At 43.8% G+C, this 19,365-nt stretch overlaps 1 protein-coding gene across 1 annotated transcript; it reads left to right on the forward strand.

The window, feature by feature from the left end:
* The first annotated feature begins 2,670 nt into the window (after positions 1-2,670).
* On the forward strand, positions 2,671-19,041 carry RPE65 (retinoid isomerohydrolase RPE65). Its single transcript, XM_077824424.1, has 14 exons — positions 2,671-2,681; positions 4,431-4,513; positions 6,569-6,719; positions 8,024-8,131; positions 8,239-8,380; positions 11,017-11,164; positions 11,526-11,607; positions 12,084-12,216; positions 12,336-12,475; positions 14,382-14,511; positions 16,230-16,344; positions 16,443-16,537; positions 16,642-16,753; positions 18,890-19,041. Exons 1-14 carry the CDS (start codon positions 2,671-2,673, stop codon positions 19,039-19,041), a joined length of 1,602 nt encoding a protein of 533 aa, XP_077680550.1.
* Positions 19,042-19,365: the final 324 nt, after the last annotated feature.

Raw genomic sequence — 19,365 nt, forward strand, 5'->3', positions numbered from 1 at the left:
GGCGGGGAGGGAAGCAGATGGTAACAGATGTGTAGTGTGGTACACTGAGGCTAGGAAGAGACATCATCCATGGCACAAGGCTGGGGAATGGAATTAGTAGCAGACAGATATGGGAAGTGGTCAATGCTAAATCAGAATGGGATGGGAAGTGGATCAGTAGCAAAGTTGCAGACTCACTAGGAATTAATAATTTTATTAAGATGATGTTGAAGTAAAAAGAAAACGGTACAGAGTTCAAGCATAGAAGTTTCTGGTTATCAGGGAATAAGGTACAGATTATCAAGGGGTGTGAAATTCTGTTTAGGAACAGGTGGCGTAAGGAATACATAATCTGCAATCTCCCCGATTGGGGGTAAAAGTTTAAAAGGTCAAAGTACAGACATTGAGATATGGGGGTATGTTGTTCATATAATGGCTATGTTCAGGTGTGGAGTATAATGAGTGGATACGATGATGAGGATGGATTTACCCTCATTTGGTGGGATTTAATGTTCAGAGAGTTTATGGTTCCAGTTTATATGGTCCAATGGAAAAAGTCTCTCAGTCCCTTTCCCATAGTTGATGCATGATGTTGTACCGGCTCACACCTCCTGGTATTGTCAGTGGCCGGTGATGTGTTCGATGTAGATGTCCCTGGACCATCGGAATAGCTACATAAGATTATTATCTAAACACTTGTAAGCAGAATCAGGATGAGCTCCACCCTGACATCTGGTGGTGAGTTGTGGCAAGTTGTGGAAAAGAACTTCAGGGGCTGATCTCATTTGCATAGGCACACCCACCCCGCCTAGCATGAACCCATAGCTGCCCAAATGGTCACTTTGGCTGCTGTGGGATCCCCAGTTTCTCTGTTATTGGGGCAGGAAGAGTAAATTCTTATTATCCTGATTATGTGAATCAAGGACAGTGGAACTGTACTTGGCCTTTCGTTATGATGGAGGGACTCGACATCAACTAAGTAGCACTCGCTAGGCCAGGGACATGGGTTCCAAAACTTAGTGAATGGAGAGAGGCTGGGGACAGGTATTAATACCTGGTGGTATGGGCCCCCTGGTGAGGGCCTTACATGCTAATTGTACTTCCTCCTCTCTCCACTGTGGAATATCAGAGCTAATGCATACGATGAAGTGAGCTGTAGCTCAAGAAAGCTTATGCTCAAATAAATTTGTTAGTCTCTAAGGTGCCACAAGTACTCCTTTTCTTTTTGCAAATACAGACTAACATGGCTGCTACTCTGAAACAGAGCTAATTTTGATTCCATTAGGAGTCTAGTTACAGGCTGCTGAGCTGAATTCACTTTGGGCTAATGGTGCACTAGCACTGAGGCTCCCCTACTACAAGCTGAAATCACAAAAGAGCTAAATTTACTAAGAGCTGAAATCACTGAGTGTTGTGTTAAATAGTGGGGAGGCTTGAAGATATATTGTGGAGCAGTTCGTGGGACGGCTGGCAGAGCAGAGCAGCTGGTGGAGCAGAGCAGTTTGTGGGACTGCTGGTGGAGCAGAGCGGAGCCCCATGGAGAGTTGGAGCACTCGGCTTTGGACCATGTAAGGTGCCCCTTAACACTCTCTCCCCCCCCCGCCCCCCCCCCAACCAGGTTGGGAGGTAAAACTCTGCAGATAAACTTTTGAACTCTGGAGCTACACTGACCAGGGACAGAGACTTTTGGGTTGTTGGACTTTTGGGACTTTGGATGACTTTGGGTTGCTGGACTCAAGAACCAAAGGGAAAGGACACGCCCCAATTTGCTCATGGGTTGTGTTATGAATCATGTTGGTGGTGTTTCCCCAACATAATGCCATATTGTTTCTCTCTGTTATTAAAAGGCTTTTGCTACACTCAGACTCTGTGCTTGCGAGAGGGAAAGTATTGCCTCTTGGAGGCGCCTAGCGGGGGTGGTATATATTTGTCCCAGGTCACTGGGTGGGGGCTTGAGCTGATTTTGCATTGTGTTATTAGAATGGAACCCCTAGATACTGAACCCAGCCCTTGTTGCTGCCAACTCTGACGGGCAGAAGGGTTACACACGGATATTGCACTTTTTATCTATAGATATTAAATGGCTTCACATTTAAGGATAAAGTGAAGTTATCCTTCTTTTACAGACAGGGTCACAGATACAGAGAAATGAAGGGACTTCCCCAAGGTCACACACAGCAGGTCAGTGGCAAAGCTGGGAAGAGAATTCATGATCTCCTGATGCCTGGTCTAGTGCCTGATACACAGACTCCCTGGAGGGGAGAGAGAGAGAGAGAATTCTTTGTCCCTCAGGTGTGCATTGGGAGACTGTTTCCTTGCTGCACAGAGCCAGTCTTAGTGGTGGTGGTAGTGAAGGGCAGAGCACATTACAGACTGTGTGATTCAAATGCACTCTCTTTCCCTTCTTATTTCTTTGTAATCCATTTCTGGTTGGGAAGGAATTAAGTCTCTGGAAAACATTCAAAGACTTTGTTGTGTGAACAGCAATACAAATAAATAAAGGGTCAGGAGGATTTCAGTGGTGAAAGCAACTTCTGTTCCCTGGTACAAGCTAATTGGTTGGGATGATTTCCTTGAGGCTATAACTCCCTTCAGTGGGACTTACCACTCATATAAATACCCAGCACACAGCTCTGACTTCCACACTCCGCAGTTGGCTCTGGAAAGCTCAAATCCTTGATCAGGGAGAAAATGTCCAGCCAGTGAGTATCCCTACAGGCTTTTCTCTGGACTAGAGACTTGGTGCTTATTATTAATGTAGTAATTGTATTACAATAGCCCCCTGGAGGCCCCGTTCTCAGGCAGGGTCCCTTTTTGTGCGAGGCACAGTACAACCAGAGTAGCAGATCGTTCATGCCCTGAATAGCTTACTTTCTAAGTAGAGGAGAGGACACAGACATGCTGGGGGGGAAGGAAGGCAAGGGAGATAAAGCACATGAGCGGAGGGAGCAATGTAATAGGATGCAAATATCAAGTTAGTGCCACAATTCTTTGATTGCTTGTTTTAAATTTATTTGGTGGAGTTTTGCTGGGAGGGAATTAGCTAACCAGACAGACAAAGGAAGGGAAACGGTACTAAGGGAAGGGGAGCATGGAGGGAGGCTGAAGGGAAGAGACTGTGGGGAAAGGGGGAAGCAAATAGCCAGTCAGCACAGGGGAGAGAGTTTTCACAGTGAAATCCATTGAGTACTGATGATGCCACCAACTTCCGAAGGTGCTGGCTACAGCTGCTTATCTCTGCTCCTACTGACTGGCTCCTCCCAGGAGATTTTCTTCCCCAAATTCACATGGTTGAAGTGGGGGCGGGGGACATATGAAGCCTGATATCAGCTCTCCCCTCCTATGGGGAGTATTGGGGGAAGGAGTTACACTGTCTGGCTCTTTCCTCCCTCCTCCATGCTACAGCTGGATCTGCTGGATTTACTAGATACCTGAATTTACCTACCGAGATTATTGCACATAGCATCTTATTGTAGCTTGTTATATTCTCAGAAATGGAAACCCACTTCAGAAGTTGCAGTATATGGGAATAATGCAGCACTCTGCTCTCCAAGGAGCAATGTGATGGTTGTCATAAGCAGGGACTGACAGGGGACCTCCAGAGCTGAAAGCATACGTCTCCGCAACATGTGCTAAAGAGCCACACTCTAGCAGTTGGCTGTAACAGACGTGCATACTTTGTGGATCAGGCACAGAGGGGGAACGTTACAGTAGCAATGAGAGAGGGTGACCAGGTCCTAGACAGCAGGCTGCACCAGAGTCAGGGAGGAATTTCAGTCTGTGTTTAGGGGTGCAGTATGTTCTGTATGCTAGTTCGGGTGTGCATACTGTTCTGGGGGGTTACAGTTGGGGGGGCAGGAGGATGGTCTGTACCTCTGGATGAGAGGGCAGGGTAGTGCAGTGCGGAGTATAGTCTATATTTAGAGTGCGTTGGACATTGTAGTCTGTACTTGGCAGGAGGAGAATCAAGTGTATGATTTTTAGCCATACACACACATTACAGTTGGCAGCAAACTATTTACCTGAGGCCTGGGAAATGGAACTTGTGACTCTTGGCACTAAAATCACAGCCCACTTCCCTGACCTCAGGGTTTCTCTACCCGTTGCCAATAGTATTACGGCTTTGCCCTGTTGTAGAGCAGCCACCGGGGGCTGAGGCATTCAGAAACGTTAGTTCAGTTCTGATGCCCAGCAGTGAAGGCACATGATGATGCTCACTCTCTTTCTTCGAAGTCTCTGTGTTATTTTTAATCAGTTAATGCAGCTCATCAGGCTTCCCCTCAGGTCCATTCAAACCTTCATTCTTCTGAGGGCCACTGCTTCTCCTCAAGCTGATCGTGCAGCTTTGTTAAGAGTTAGTGTGAGTCAGAAATGATCCCATCTAGAAACAAAGCCCTGTAACTCTGACACATTTCCAGAGCTCTTATGTAAGCTCTCTTAAAACCTTTCAGAATTGAGCACCCAGCTGGTGGATACAAGAAGCTTTTTGAGACTGCGGAGGAATTGGCTGCACCAGTAACTGCTCATGTCACAGGTTTGTACATTTCTAATGCTTTCTTTTCACAATTCCTCGGAATCCAGCACTTCTCCCCAGGGTCAATGACTGCTGCTCATCTGATCCCAGGGTGCTGCACTGTGAGATAAATGGGTTAAACGTGTCAGGGGCAGGAAGCACAGTGGCCTGTACATCTCAGGGTAGTGGAAGCAGGTGCTTCTGGACAAGCCCAAATTCCTTTTATACCCTGTGCTGTGATCCCATCAGATCTTTTAATCAAGCTGAGTCTTTACCAGGACAGACCTGTAGGAACACCTAACAGCTGAAGAAATAGAACTGACAGTTCCATAGGTCGCACTCTTTTCTGAGAGTCAAATACATGGCCCAGTATGTTCTTAGGAAGCACTGGAGGTAACATCTTTTGGAGACATAAAACCTGACTTCTTGTGGTCATTAAAGATCCCATGGCATTTTTGTAAGAACAGGGATGATAACTCTGGTGTCAAACTCCAGCTTTGAAAGCAATGATCTTCCTAAAATTGGCATTTTGCCTGTAAATTCCTCTTGCATCTTAACATGTGTGCAGTATACTTCTTCATCTTTTGTCCAGAATTATTGTGTGGTATTCAGGGGTGAAAGTAAGTTAGAGGACCTACCGGTACGCCGGAGTCCTGTGCAGGGAGCGTGGCCTCAACCGGAAGAGGCAGGGCCTTAAATCCCGGGCCCTTTAAATCTTGATTTAAAGGGCCAGGGCTCCGGCTGCGGTAGTGGTGGCTGGGAGCCTGGGGCCCTTTACATCACCCCTGAGCTACCAGCTGCAGAGGTGGCTGGGAGCCCCGGGGCTCGGGGGCAATTTAAAGGGCCCAGGGCTCCAGCTGCCACTACCGCAGTGGAGCCCCAGGCCCTTTAAATCACTGAGGAGCCCTGGGCTCCCAGCTGCCACCGTTACCCCAGGGCTCTGGGCTCTGGCAGAGCTTTAAAGGGCCTGGGGCTCCACTGTGGTAGCAGCTGCCGGAGCCCCGAGCCCTTTAAATCCCCGCTGGAGCCCCGCTGCCCGAGCCTTGGGGTAGTGGTGGCCGGGCTCCATTGGGGATTTAAAGGGCCCCAGGGCTCCAGCCGCCACTACCGCCCCGGCCCTTTAAATCCCCGCCAGAGCCCCATCGCCGCTACCCCAGGGCTCAGGCAGCAGGACTCAGACGGGGATTTAAAGGGCCCCGGGGCAGTAGCGGTGGCTGGAGCTCAGGGGCCCTTTAAATCCCCGCCAGAGCCCCGCCCCACCCCTACCCCAGGGCTCAGGCAGCAGGGCTCAGGCCGGGATTTAAAGGGCCCCGGGGCAGGGTGATAGCAGCGGCTGGAGCTCCCGGGGCCCTTTAAATCCCGGCTGCAGCCCCGCAGCCCCGCCGCCGCTACCCCAGGGCTTTAAATTGCCCTCTCTAAAAGCCGGTCCTGGTACGGCGCACCGGCTCTTACCGGTATGCCGTACCGGGGTGTACTGGCTTACTTTCACCTCTGGTGGTATTACTATGCAATCTTAAGTAGTTGCTGTGTTTCACCTTGGAGGAGGCTGGGTTTCAGTGGTGGACGAAGTAATCCCTATATAAAGTTGTACATCAGACTGGTTAGGTTTGTAAGGTGACTTGGAATCCTGTATAATGGAAGATCATTATAATTTTAATTGAGAATTCAGATTCATAGCTCACTCTTCTACTAAATTCTAAGTTCCTTTCATTTTTAAATCTTGAAGAGGAGGTGGAAAGAGATTGGAATTCAATAGATGTTAAAAAAAAAAAATCTTCTACATTAAAAAACAAAATCTGCTCCTTTGCATAATAACAATTTGCTGATTTATTTTGTTCCATATTTGGCTTTATTCTAGATATTAAGTCTGCAGAATAAGAAAAAACTGATCTCAGAGATTGTGAGAGCCCAGTTTTCCTTGTGAAAATAAGAGATTAATAAACATAGGGAGAACTCATATTGAAAGAGGAATGGTGCACTTGGAATGTTTATTCTTCTCACATGACCCTTAAGAAAAACCTGTTTTATCTTGGAATTAGCACTCACAAAATTACCTCTTGATTACCTTTCTTATAGGCAGGATTCCCATATGGCTTACAGGCAGTCTGCTTAGATGTGGGCCTGGTTTGTTTGAAGTTGGTTCGGAACCATTTTATCATCTGTTTGATGGCCAAGCACTTCTTCATAAATTTGACTTTAAGGAGGGGCATGTCACATACCATCGCAGGTAAGTGCAAAACATCAAAGCAAATATAAAGAGATAAAATACAAAATGTTAGGGCCATATTCTGCCCTCTGATGCCTGCAGGATTCACCTTGACTTCAAGTCAATTAGCTGATTGTAAAATCTCTAATGCTGGGATTATTATAAATTGTTAATAATGGTAACATCATATTTATGCTTAGCACTAACATAACACTTTCCATTTAAAGATTACAGAATGCATGCATTTTTCAACTGGGTCATTTTACATATAAGAGAACGGGTACAGAAGGAGGTTAAGTAACTTCCTCAAGCTTCCTCAAGTGACAGAGCTAGGACTCATGATTCCCAGTCCCAGGTTTTAATCACTAGACAACTCTGCTTTCCTTTAGTTAACTAAAGTCCTTTATGAAAGTTGTTGCAGTGTCCTACAGCAATGGTCAAAACCCTGTAGTTTAGCCTCTTGTTAATGCAGAGTTTTGGACCATTAATGTAGAACACTCTTGTAGTTCTTGGGGTTCTGTGCTTGCACCCAAAATGTACTGCCACTTTATATTCAACAAAGTATATAAGTATCTGTTTCAATTTGGCAGGATCAACATTTGTTTCATATTGAAGGTCCAGATACTTGACTGGCATCCAAGCTGATCAATCTAGGATACAAGATGATTAGGGCTGGTTGAAAATTTTCCATTGAAAGATTTTTCAACAGTAGGCATTTTTAGTGGAGAGAGTCTGTTTTCCTTGAAGTGTGTGTGTGTGTGTGTGTGTGTGAGAAAACCAAAAACTGAACATTCTTTGGATTTTGGTCAGGCAAAATCTGCCAAAAACCAAAAAAGTTCAAATCTTTTTTATTTTAAAAAAGAATTCAGTTTGGGGGTTTGTTTTTTGATGAAATGTTGAGATTTTCCAAGGAAAAAACATCTGTCCAATTCTGAATAGGACATGTGAGCTTCCAAGGAAGACATAACTGATGCCATTCCAGAAAACCACTAAGAAAAGTCTCAAGTCTGCAGTCCTTAGGCAAAATTCCCATTGAAGTCAAAATCTAAGAGGGGTTCCAGCTTTACCTGGTCATCAACTTCCCAGGTGTTTCCCATGTCTGAGCATTTGGGGAGAGAGAGAAGCAGGTTTCAGAGTTATATACTCTTGAGATGTGACATGACCCTCTTGATTGCAGAAATATGTTATGAAACTCAGCTCTTTTAAACTTCACATCGAGTTTCATTTAAATATTTTAGGGATTAGTTGTTGTTTCATTGTATAACACTGTAGCCACTTTTGTCGTCATGTCCATTACATCCCTTCTATTTCTTGGCTTTCTCTAGGTTCATTCGGACTGATGCTTATGTAAGAGCAATGACTGAGAAAAGAATCGTGATAACTGAATTTGGCACCTGTGCTTACCCTGATCCATGCAAGAACATATTTTCCAGGTGACTGAGAGTTGCATGTTGTAAAAGAGTGACATGTTTTCGGTGTTATGGTCTGAAAGCCCCACTGCTAGGATATCATTGATCATTTGTTGACTTTGTTTGCCCAGGTTTTTTTCATACTTCAGAGGTGTGGAGGTGACTGATAATGCCCTGGTCAATGTGTACCCAGTGGGTGAAGATTACTATGCCTGCACGGAGACCAACTTTATCACCAAGATTAACCCAGAGACTTTGGAGACAATCAAGCAGGTAGATATTTATACTTGGTCTTCATTTTATTTGTAATTCCTCCACATTTTTAAACTCTATCAGTAGCACATTACAGAGGGTAAGATCCAAGGTATTACCTGGAATGGGCAGTTTTAATAAAGATATCAACTAGCTTGATCATTCATTTATTAAAGTGGTTCTGAGGCTTCATGAAAAATGGGACAATGTTCTCTTCACAGCATGCTGCTTACATCATGCTTGCAGATGAAAATAGCATCTTTCTTTTAAAGAGTTCTGTCTGCTCCTCTTATTAATTCCTCCCTTGAAATCAAAGGATTCTATTAAAATCCTGCCTTACAAACTATGACCAAAGTGCATCTTCATGTACAAAGTAGACACTTGTGCAGGTGAGGAGTGTGACTGGGATCCATGACCATGGCTGATGAGAATTGAAAGCCCAACTCTACAGATAACAGCGATGTCCATGGGTCTATTCACAGCAGAAAGCAATATGCCAATCATGTTTGCAAGACTGGGGCCTAAGTTAGGTGCATCTGCTATCGATCTGTCTAAGTACTTATACACTGTATTCGCTAAGCACCTCAAATAGCAATGAATTTACCGCACCTCTTTATTATTATTATTAATTATTTATTATTATGGCTGGCTTAAAATTTTCAGTTGAAATTGTTTATCAATGGAAAATTGGGGTTTCACCACAAAATTACTTGTTTCATAAAAATGTGTCTGCTCTCATGGAAAATGTCATTCTATGTCAAAATATTCTGGCCCAAAACCTAAAGTTTTCAGCTGAAAACTGAAAGAGTTTGGCTACAAATGAGCATTGTGGTACCTCATAGAAGCTGTAGTTTGCTCTTCGTGGTCCCATTTCTTCTAGGGGCTGGGATCCCCAGTTGAACTATATCTCTCATAATGCACCATAGCCAGGCACTCCATGTTCCACAGTTCTCCTCACAAAAAAGTGAGACTCTGAGGTGTTATGGGAGATGTAATCCAGTTTGGGGTTCCAGCCGACACAGGAGAATAGGGATATGAGGTGCATAGCTCCCATGACATACTACAACCCACATTTGCAGCCAGCATCTTTTGGTTTCCAGTTTTCACCAAAAACTTAAAGCTTTTCCATGGACATTTTGCCTAAAATTAATATTTTTTGTTTGTGTCAAAAATGTTCATGGGGTAAAAAAAACTGGACCTGTTCTATTATCCTCTTTTTGGAGATGGGAAACTGAGACACACACAGGCTGAGGCTGGCAATTTTCAAAGGATTCTCAGAGTTGAGTGCTCAAAATCCAATGACATTCAGTGGGTGTTGGGTGCCGTCCTCCCTTCGGTGATTTGTCCATGCAGGAAGTCTGGGGTAGATGTCCCAGTTCAGTGCCTTTATCCCAAGGCCAACCTCCCCAGGGCCGGCTCTAGGCACCAGCTAAGCAAGCTGGTGCCTGGGGCGGTGCTGCTGAAGGGGCGGCACTCCAACTGTTCTTGGGGTGGTACTCTGGCAGCAGCCCTGGCGGCAATTCAGTGGCAGCACCTCTCCGTTGTTTCCCGCATCGGCAATTCGGCGGCGACTCTTCTGACTCCCGTCTCACCGTCAGCAGCAATTTGCCGACAGCTCCCTCCGATGTTCCTGTTCTCTCCAGCGGCGGCGTATTCGTCAGGTTTTTTTTTTTGGCTGCTTGGGACACCAGAAAACGTAGAGCCGGCCCTGAGCCTCCCTATAGGACCTATTTGAGTAGCATGGCAATGAAGACATAGCTAGTGAGCATTCCTTAGTATGAGCCAGTGACTGCCATGGAGCCATGTGCTAATGGTGTCCCAGTGGTCTGGTAACAGGGCAAAATGTTCACTGGACACACAATTGCACTGCCAGTCTCTGGCCCCCCAAGTGGAGCCATCATTGTGCTTATTGGCTTGCTGTCTATTTTGCCAGGATACTTGGTTTTTGTAATGGCTGTCAAAAGAACAATATTCCTGTGCAGCCTCCTGAAAATCTGAGTGCATGAGCTGATGCAGACTTTGCAGACTCTGGAAAGTAGCACCAGAGTTCAAGGTGAAGGGAGCTGCTTTAATCTTTGACATTACAATCAGGTACCCTCACAACCCATTTATACCACTGCAGCATGGAAGTATGAGCACACCTCCATTTTCACTCTCTTCTGGCACTCCATTCTACTCAATCCCCAATTTAGCTCATAAAGGGACTACAGCAGGGTACAATTCACATTTCTATGTCAAGGCTGAAAAATTGAATCTAGTGTGTTGTTTCTTTGATCAGAGCTAGAGGTTTTGGGAAGGATTCTGATCCCCCAAGTGGAGGAATGCAGAACTGTCTCTAACCTGAATGCCACCTTCAACAGCTTGCCCGTGAGACATCAAAGCTGTTTTTTATTTTTAAACTCTTTCCCTTTGGACCCAACAGTTCTACATACAGAGTTCCTCTTGACTTAAATGGGAGTTGTGTGCGTGCCATTGCTGCTATTTCTCTAAATATTTGTAGGTAATTTACCTAGAGGTGTGAAACGAGAACATTCCTTACCTAAAATAACAGGACACTCCCAAGCCAAGTATTTCATTACATTCATAATGATAAGTAAATACCTCCTCCAGAAAAGCTTGTGATTCACCCCAAGTCACCTCTCTCTCTCATTCTTCAGGTGGACCTTTGCAAATATGTTTCAATCAATGGCTTGACTGCTCACCCCCATATTGAAAATGATGGGACGGTTTATAACATCGGCAACTGCTTTGGAAAAAATTTTGCAATTGCCTACAATATTGTAAGGATCCCTCCACTGCAAGCAGGTTAGTTTATGTATTGCTTAAAAGCAATGTCTGTGCCCTTCAGACATTCATGCTGTAGAAATCCCTTCAGGTGCCGAATTAATCCGTCACCTTTGAATGTTGCATCATTTTTCAGTATTAAGATGATTTTTTTTTATTTGATTTTTTTTCTTTTCTGTCCCTTCCTTATCTAACTAAAAATTTTTATAAGAAACTTTTTACAGATGTTGTTCTTTAAAAAGACAGTACATGTTATTTTCAGAAAAGAATACTTCTTGTGTTAAAGGCCAAAAACCTTCCTAGCTAACATTTTGTTGCATTGGGTTACTGAGCCATTCTTGGGGCTGCTTCCATAATCATTTAAATACTATTTTTATTTCAGACAAGAAAGATCCAATGAACAAGTCCAATGTGGTTGTGCAGTTTCCTTGCAGCGATAGATTTAAACCCTCGTATGTGCACAGGTAAATTGTAGGCCATTTCTTTCAACAGCACAGTGAAATATATAAACCAGTTCTGTATGCAGAAAAGTGAGACTTTTTCTTGCTGTGAAACCTGTATTTCATACCTTTGAGCCACATTTGAAAACAGCCATTTCTAGCAGAGAACCCACTGTCATTTATGCAAATAACACAAAAGGTACAACTGTCCTGTAATGTGGACAGATATAGCTTGCACAATGTTTGATTGGTTTTTTTAAACTGGTTTATTCAAACATTCTTTCTGTTTTATACATGGGAAGCAAAACTGCTAAGCATGCAGTAAACACCAGCTAACATTAAGAATCTGCAGAAATCAGGAGGATTATGTTCCAATAACATTAAACTGACTTTTAAATGCAGCAGCCACTATTTGATAAGCCACCATTCTGTGTATAAACATACTTTTGTCGGAAATCACCACAAACAAACTTACAAGCTCCTACTGTATTTCTGAACAGCTTTGGGCTGACTCCAAACTATATAGTGTTTGTGGAAACACCAGTGAAAATTAACCTGCTCAAATTCCTTTCTTCTTGGAGTCTGTGGGGAGCCAACTACATGGATTGCTTTGAGTCTAATGAAACCATGGGGGTAAGTGAAATTGCATTGCACTGTTACATACTGGCCTTCTAAATGAGAGGTTGTGTCATGGTAAATATACCTTCACTATTTCTCATGTACGAAAAGCAAAATGCTTCTTTGTTTTCCAGGTCTGGCTTCATGTAGCAGATAAAAAAAAAGGAAAGTACCTCAATATCAAATATAGGACCTCGGCCTTTAACCTCTTCCATCACATTAACACCTATGAAGACAATGGATTTCTTATTGTGGATCTCTGCACCTGGAAGGGGTATGTGAGAGCGCTCGAGTGATTGCCCACAGGGCTATTTGTAAATACAGTCTAGAAATGTGCTGAGAGAAATCGTGTATTGAGAAGGCAATGGGATGGGCAACCTAGTGGGTCTTTCTTATATCTAATTGCTATGATTCTGGGCCTGACTCTCTGTGATTGACATTAGTGAGATTTTTGTCATTGTCTTCAATCAAAGTACGAATGTACCCCAGGAATGGATGGATGATTTTGTCATCCAAGGCTATAAATCCATTCTGACTGAAAAAATACCTGGCTGGTCTGGATAATCCAGCAGCAAGTTTGTTTTCTAAGGAACCAGGGATAACCACTACACTAAGGGTATGTCTACACTGGAAATGCAAGTCGACCTATATTAAGTAGAGTTAAAGCCACTGCAGTAATTATTGTGGTAGTGCATATCCACACTACCCTCCTTGGGTTGGTGGTGCACGTCCTCACAACGAGCATTTCCACCGACCTAAGAAGGGCAGTGTGAGGAGCTGAGCCCTGCCAGGAGCCCAGCTGCCCCACAGGCTCCCTGGCTCCTGGAAGGCTGCCTTCCCCTCCCCTACCCCCCGTCTGGTCCCAGTTGGGAGCGGGGAGAGCTGCCCAGTGCTTTTCCCCTCCCTGTTCCCTGCTGGAAGCTGCCCCAGGCTTCTTGCCCCCAAGGAGTGGGGTCTAGCTGCCCTGGCTTTTTGGGCTTCCCATGCCCCCCACTGGCTTCCCACCAGGAGCAGGGCAGGCTTGTCAATTTCATGGCTCATCCAGCCATGAAATTGATAAGGCTGCCTGACTCCCAGCAGGCAGGGAGGTCTGAAGCCCCAGCTGCCTTATGTCATCCTAACTGTGTAGTGTAGACCAGCCCTTAATAATTTTGACCTGGAAGTATCTAACTGTAATCAGTTTTAAAGCACAAAGCTAAAGTGACATCTGCTCATAAAGTACTGCCATGCTGTGATCTGGTTAAGGGAAATAAGTTGGCAGACTCTAATTTTTTTTTAAATGTATTTATTTATTTACTTATTTTTGTTCAAACTAAAAAATAACTTGGTTTCAGGGAAAATGTTAATTTTTAAAAGCAAAATATTATTTTCCTGAAAGTAATTAGAATGTTGTGGCTATGTGACTGTTTCGTTACAATACGTAAAAAATCTTTCTTTTTTGACATCTGTTCCTGCAGGGGAAACACAGCCCCGGCACTCAGCTATTAGCAGTGAAGTAAGACTCTGATCCCCCAAGCTGACCCTCAAGTGGAAATGGGATCTGTCTGCGGGGAATCAGCTTCTAGGGTCAGGGTTTAAAGCAGGACCTGATTTTCAACTATCTGCTTTCAGAATGTTCATACTGATCACTTTTGGTTTACACAGATATTCAGTTACTAGTGTGTGTGGAGGATTTTGTGAAGTTTTAATAACTTATTTACCAACGCTTTCAGTTCATTGTTAGCTTTAGTAAATGGTATTAATTGTTCAAATACCTCTGCTACTGCTAGTCCGATGGGCACAAGTCTGGATTAATTTTCTTAGGGTGATAGGCAATAGTCACAGAAATACAGAAATAAATCTGTCAGTATAGACTTTAACTTTCCAGCAGTGATTCTGCACCATGGACACTCAAAACTTCATGGTGACACCAAGTGCAAAAGTGGGATTCTCCTGCTCCAAAATCAGCTAACTTGTATGGAGCCTGTGACATGCAGCTGAACAGTTCTTAATTCCGTCCAGTAGAGGGCAGTGTTGTGCACACACAACTCTTCCCCCAAAGAACACTGCATCAGGAGCCCTATCAGACCTTCCTGTTCACTTGTTGCAGGTGTGGGAATGAACAGATGCATTTTGAACTCGTCTCTCTAAAATGACACACAATTGTTCTGGTTCTTATTTCTGATTCTGTCTTTGTGCAGGTTTGAGTTTGTTTACAATTATCTGTACTTAGCCAATTTGCGGTCCAATTGGGAAGAAGTGAAGAAACATGCAGAAAAAGCTCCTCAGCCTGAAGCTCGCAGATATGTCCTTCCCTTAAACATTGACAAGGTAACAGTTTGACTAGGCTATGCATATCTGGAAGTTTAACTACATTCAGTTCTCTGAAATGGCTCCTGCAAATCTGTTGCAGACTGTTTCCTGTGTAACTTAGTTTAAATTTCTTTTGAAGGAAAAACCCCTTAAAAATCTGTCTTCATAGAAATAGAAAACCACCCATAACTTTCTAACAGTGTCTGTCCCACAGAAAGTTCCCATGTATTGCTTTCCAAGATAGAGAAGTGCCAGGTGTAAGTGCAGTTCTTCTATGATAGGGTGATTTCCAGGAGCTGTAGTGTGTTGATTGGAGGTGGGTGAATAATTTGTCAGCCATCTTGTTTGCTAGCGTATTTGCAGAGAGCAGACACGGCTGGAGTGAACTTTCTGGATGAAATCCATTCCCAGCCCCTGGTCTGGTGTTGGGATTCTGACACATGACCAGCCTCAACACAAGGTTTGTGGCCTCTGAATTTACAGACCAAGCAGCCTGTGTTGAACAAGTTTGTCCTACTGCTCCCTTCTAAGCTACTATATTCAGAGAAACAGCAGAGAGGTGCTGGAACAATTTTTATAGTGGGGGGTGCTGAGAACCTTTTAACCAAACTGTAAATCTTGAATCTAATGGAAACCACTTTAAGCCAGGGGTTGCAGCTGCACCCCTACGTTCCAGCACCTACGGCTGCAGAGCTAATTTCCCTGGCAAACAGAGTGCCGAGGTCCATTGTGCATCTGCTCCTCCTGTGGCCCCCACCCCACTTAGATTTTGTAAAGCAGGGGCCCTTACATTTCACCCTTATCGTTCTAGATGATTTTTAAAACTAATCTTTGCTCTCGATCCTGACTGTGTTGAGAACAGACCAGGGGTGACACTTCCAACCAAGTAAATTGGCCTAAAAGCAGTGAATTTCAGTGGCACTATATATCATACACCTCATATAATTTAATTAAAATATACATGTACATATGTTAGCAGTTAATTACCTCAGGATAACTTTAGGGAAGATTTTCAAGAAGAATTAGGCCCCTGTGTTCCATTGCCTTTCAGTGAACATTGGGTACCTAACTTCTCTTTGTGAAACCTCTTCCCTAAGGACCAGCGGCCTGATTCTGATCTCATGCCAATGTAAATCCATTGGTTCCTGATTCACACTTAAGTAACAGACCAAAATTTGGCCCCAGGTTTCTCTCTTTGTTTTCATTCTTTTAAGGAAAACAAAATGTGGATTTTGCTCATGATCAGATATAGTGCAGCAGAGCCTCCCAAATTTACACTAGCCAATGGGAAACCCATGTGAGTTTGCGAGTTGTAAAAATGAGCCAGTAAATCCCAATTGAAAAGTCAAGGATACTGAACTGCAGGTTGTACTTTGCTTATTTGTTTTGGGAACTATATCTTAGTTTCAATTATGTCCTGAGACTTCATAGTATGCTGGGAAACATACAGCTATATGTTTTGTAAAACTAACAAAATCTTGTGGAGATGAGCTCTCATCAAAGCACCTTGCCGTTAAGTGTTAACTGAGAAATGGGAAGAGACAGCCATTTTGTGTAGGTGAATTATAAATTTTGCTGCTTAGCAAGGTTCTGCTGTACATCACTAACTGCATTGCTGGTGTTCAAAGAAAATAAACATTAGACAGTGTGTGGTGCAAAAGTGCAGAAAATAAACAGAGTTTGGAATTGCAGTTGTTCCTTTGTTCCTCAAAAGTGGTTGCTTCTCTTTGTTCTAGGCCGACACAGGTAAGAATTTGGTCACCTTGCCCTACACAACAGCAACTGCAACTCTGCACAGTGATGAAACAATCTGGCTGGAACCAGAGATTCTTTTCTCTGGGGCTCGCCAAGGTAAGATGTTAAATCTGAACCTCAGCCATAGGCAGCAAAAGGAGTTTACTAAATCCGAAACCCACTAATCCCAGAAAATGTGTGCTCTCATTTTCTAGCCTTTGAGTTTCCACAAATCAATTATAAGAAATATGCTGGAAAACCCTATACATATACGTATGGCCTTGGATTGAATCACTTTGTTCCAGACAGGGTAACTATTGATATTCTAATGAGGACATGTTTGATTTAAGGCATGTTATCTTAAGGCAAAATTAACAAGGAGCCGTACTGAGATGATTTTTCTCCCCTTTGCAGCTTTGTAAGCTGAATGTTAAAACGAAAGAGACTTGGGTGTGGCAGGAACCAGATTCATACCCATCAGAGCCTATCTTTGTTTCACATCCAGACGCCCTGGAAGAGGACGATGGTAAATGATCTTAGGTTATGTTTACTTTTGCTCAATTAGATTCTTTTAGAAGTTTGAATCCACTGACCCAGGGACCCAGAGCTATCTTGAATGCCAAGTCCTTTAGATGGACAGTCAATAAATTGCCAAGTGAAAGAGAGAGTGGTTTTCATTACTGTGAAGCAGAACTGTCTAAAACAATTGGGAGGACTTTCTGAATATAGAACAGAGGCCAAGACTGTCGAAGCAAGAGTTTGAGGGTATTGTGAATTTGTCCCTCCTCTTGAGCATTTCTATCAGGAATTACAATATTAGACGCAATTCCAATAGCAGAGTTTTATGAAAGTATAAACGTAAGAACAAATGTTGGTTTAGTCTTAATGTTGGGGGAGGAGTGAATTTCGTGGTTGTGTCAGTGTAGGATGCAGAGCACCAGTTTGCACAAGGCATAGTGCAAGCTGGCTCTGGGCAGCTGCACTCTTGTGCACCAATACTGAGCGTGAGCAGCAGCACGCGTAAAGGTAAGGAGCTATCCCAATGGTTTCCTGTATCATCCTGTCTCCCAAAATATGGTTAAAAGACATTGGGTGAAATCCTGACCCCCCTGAAGTCAACAGCTAAACCTCCCATTGACTTAGTGGGTGAAATTTTGATTCCATTTATGTGCTCAATTCACGAAAGCACTTACGCATATCCTTAACTGCTATTTACTTAAATGGAACTTAAGCACACTCTTGCATGCTTTCTGGCATTAGGTGAACATTGACTCTGGTTCAGTGCTTACATTTTTACAGTCTTTGTCGCAAGACTTTTGACATTGTTCTTTGATGCTGCAGCAACTGTCTCTGCCCTCACGAGTCACTGATCATTTTTTGGTACCTTAGTGACTGTTTTCCATGCCTCAGATTTTTTTTTCTTTGCACCAGGTGCTTGTTTCTCATGTTCCAGCACTCCTGTGGCACTCTGCTGTCAGCATGTGGGCTTAATGTACCAGTGCCTGAGTTTAAGGACACTGTCAGCAGTTCCTGCCACTTGTATGGAGGCAGATTGAAAATCAGTGAAGAGGGCTAGTTGGACTCAACGGAGTGATAGGCAGAAGGGATTAGGGCCCTCTCCTGTCTCATGCTCTACCCTACTTTGAGTGGCTGCTAAAAAAAAAAAAAAAAATCTTAAGAGGTAGGGGAGTTCTGCCCATCCCACACGTCAGCCCAGAAGTGAAGATCAGAAAAGTAGAATTAAAGTAGGGCTATGACTTTGTAACGGAGATCATGGAAGTCACGGAATCCATGACTTCCAGACACCTCCATGACTTGAGCCCCCGGCGCCTGGGAGCTGCAGGGTCCCCGCCAACCTTGGTGACTGGAAACTTCAGGCCCAAGGTCCCAGCAGCAGAGGGCAGCAGACGTGCCCCGCAGCTCCCAGTCACTGCGGGTGGCAGGAGTGCTGTGCAGCTCCCGGTCCTGCAGGCGGTGGGGGTGCCTGGGATCATGGAGCACCACAGCCAGCAGAGGTGCCCTGGAGCTCCGAGCCAGAGCCACTGCAGGTGGCGGGAGTCCCCTGAGCTTGGAGTTACCAGTGGCATGGGGACCCTGCAGCTCCCCATTTTGTCATGCATATTTTTAGTAAAAGTCACAGATAGGTCACTGTCTTCCGTGAATTTTTCTTTATTGCCCATGACCTGGCCGTGACTTACTAAAAATATGTGTGACAGAAATCTTAGCCTTACTTCTAGGGCAAATAATTTTCCCTTTCTACTTCTAATGTGATATGAACTCTGAGGGTCAGTTGTCACAGGATCTTGCAATATCATTTTTATGGTCATCTTTAGAGTAAAGCCCTGCTTTTAAAACATTTTATACACTGGGCTGGAGCTGCCATGCTATAGCGAACCTGCCTCAGAAATCCAAAAAGCACTGGGTTATTGGAAAAGCAAGTAAAAATCCAGAATGCTTTCTGAAGAGGAAAAGCCTTTTCCTTTCAATAGCAGTTTCATGGCAACCATGCTTTTAATAATAGCTGTGCTCTGCCAGGATTCTGGAAGTAACTGATAGTTTTGCCACTTGGAGGTTAGTGGGTGTCCAAGTGAGAGCCTAGTGAGTTACCTTGAATGCCATGTGCTTTTTGTTGATATAAATCATATTTACTTCTGCTTGCTAGGTGTCGTTCTGAGTGTGATTGTTAACCCTGGAGCAGGCCAGAAGCCTGCCTGTCTACTGATACTGAATGCAAAGGATATGAGTGAAGTTGCCAGAGCTGAAGTGGAGATGAATATTCCTGTTACCTTCCATGGAACGTTCATAAGATTGTGACTATTCTCTTCAGTGTACTTATTGTAATTTGCTTTTTTGACTTTGAAAAGATACATTTCTAGTTACAAAAACTCAAATATTTTATGTTCCTTCAATGTCTTTGATTTGTAAAACTCATTAAGACTGAGAATTTCATTTTTCTTGATGTTTGCGGTATTGTTTTCTAGCTGTGTTAGTCCCAGAATTTAGAGAGACATGGTGGACTACATAATATCTTTCACTGGACATCTTCTGTCAGCGAAAGAGACAAGCTTTCAAGCTGCACAGCACTCTTTAGGTCTGGGAAAGGTGCTTTGAGTGTCTCGGACCTAAAGAAGTACTGTG

This window comes from Eretmochelys imbricata, chromosome 8 (genome assembly GCF_965152235.1).
Source record: "Eretmochelys imbricata isolate rEreImb1 chromosome 8, rEreImb1.hap1, whole genome shotgun sequence".
In the NCBI taxonomy this organism is placed as follows: domain Eukaryota; kingdom Metazoa; phylum Chordata; order Testudines; family Cheloniidae; genus Eretmochelys; species Eretmochelys imbricata.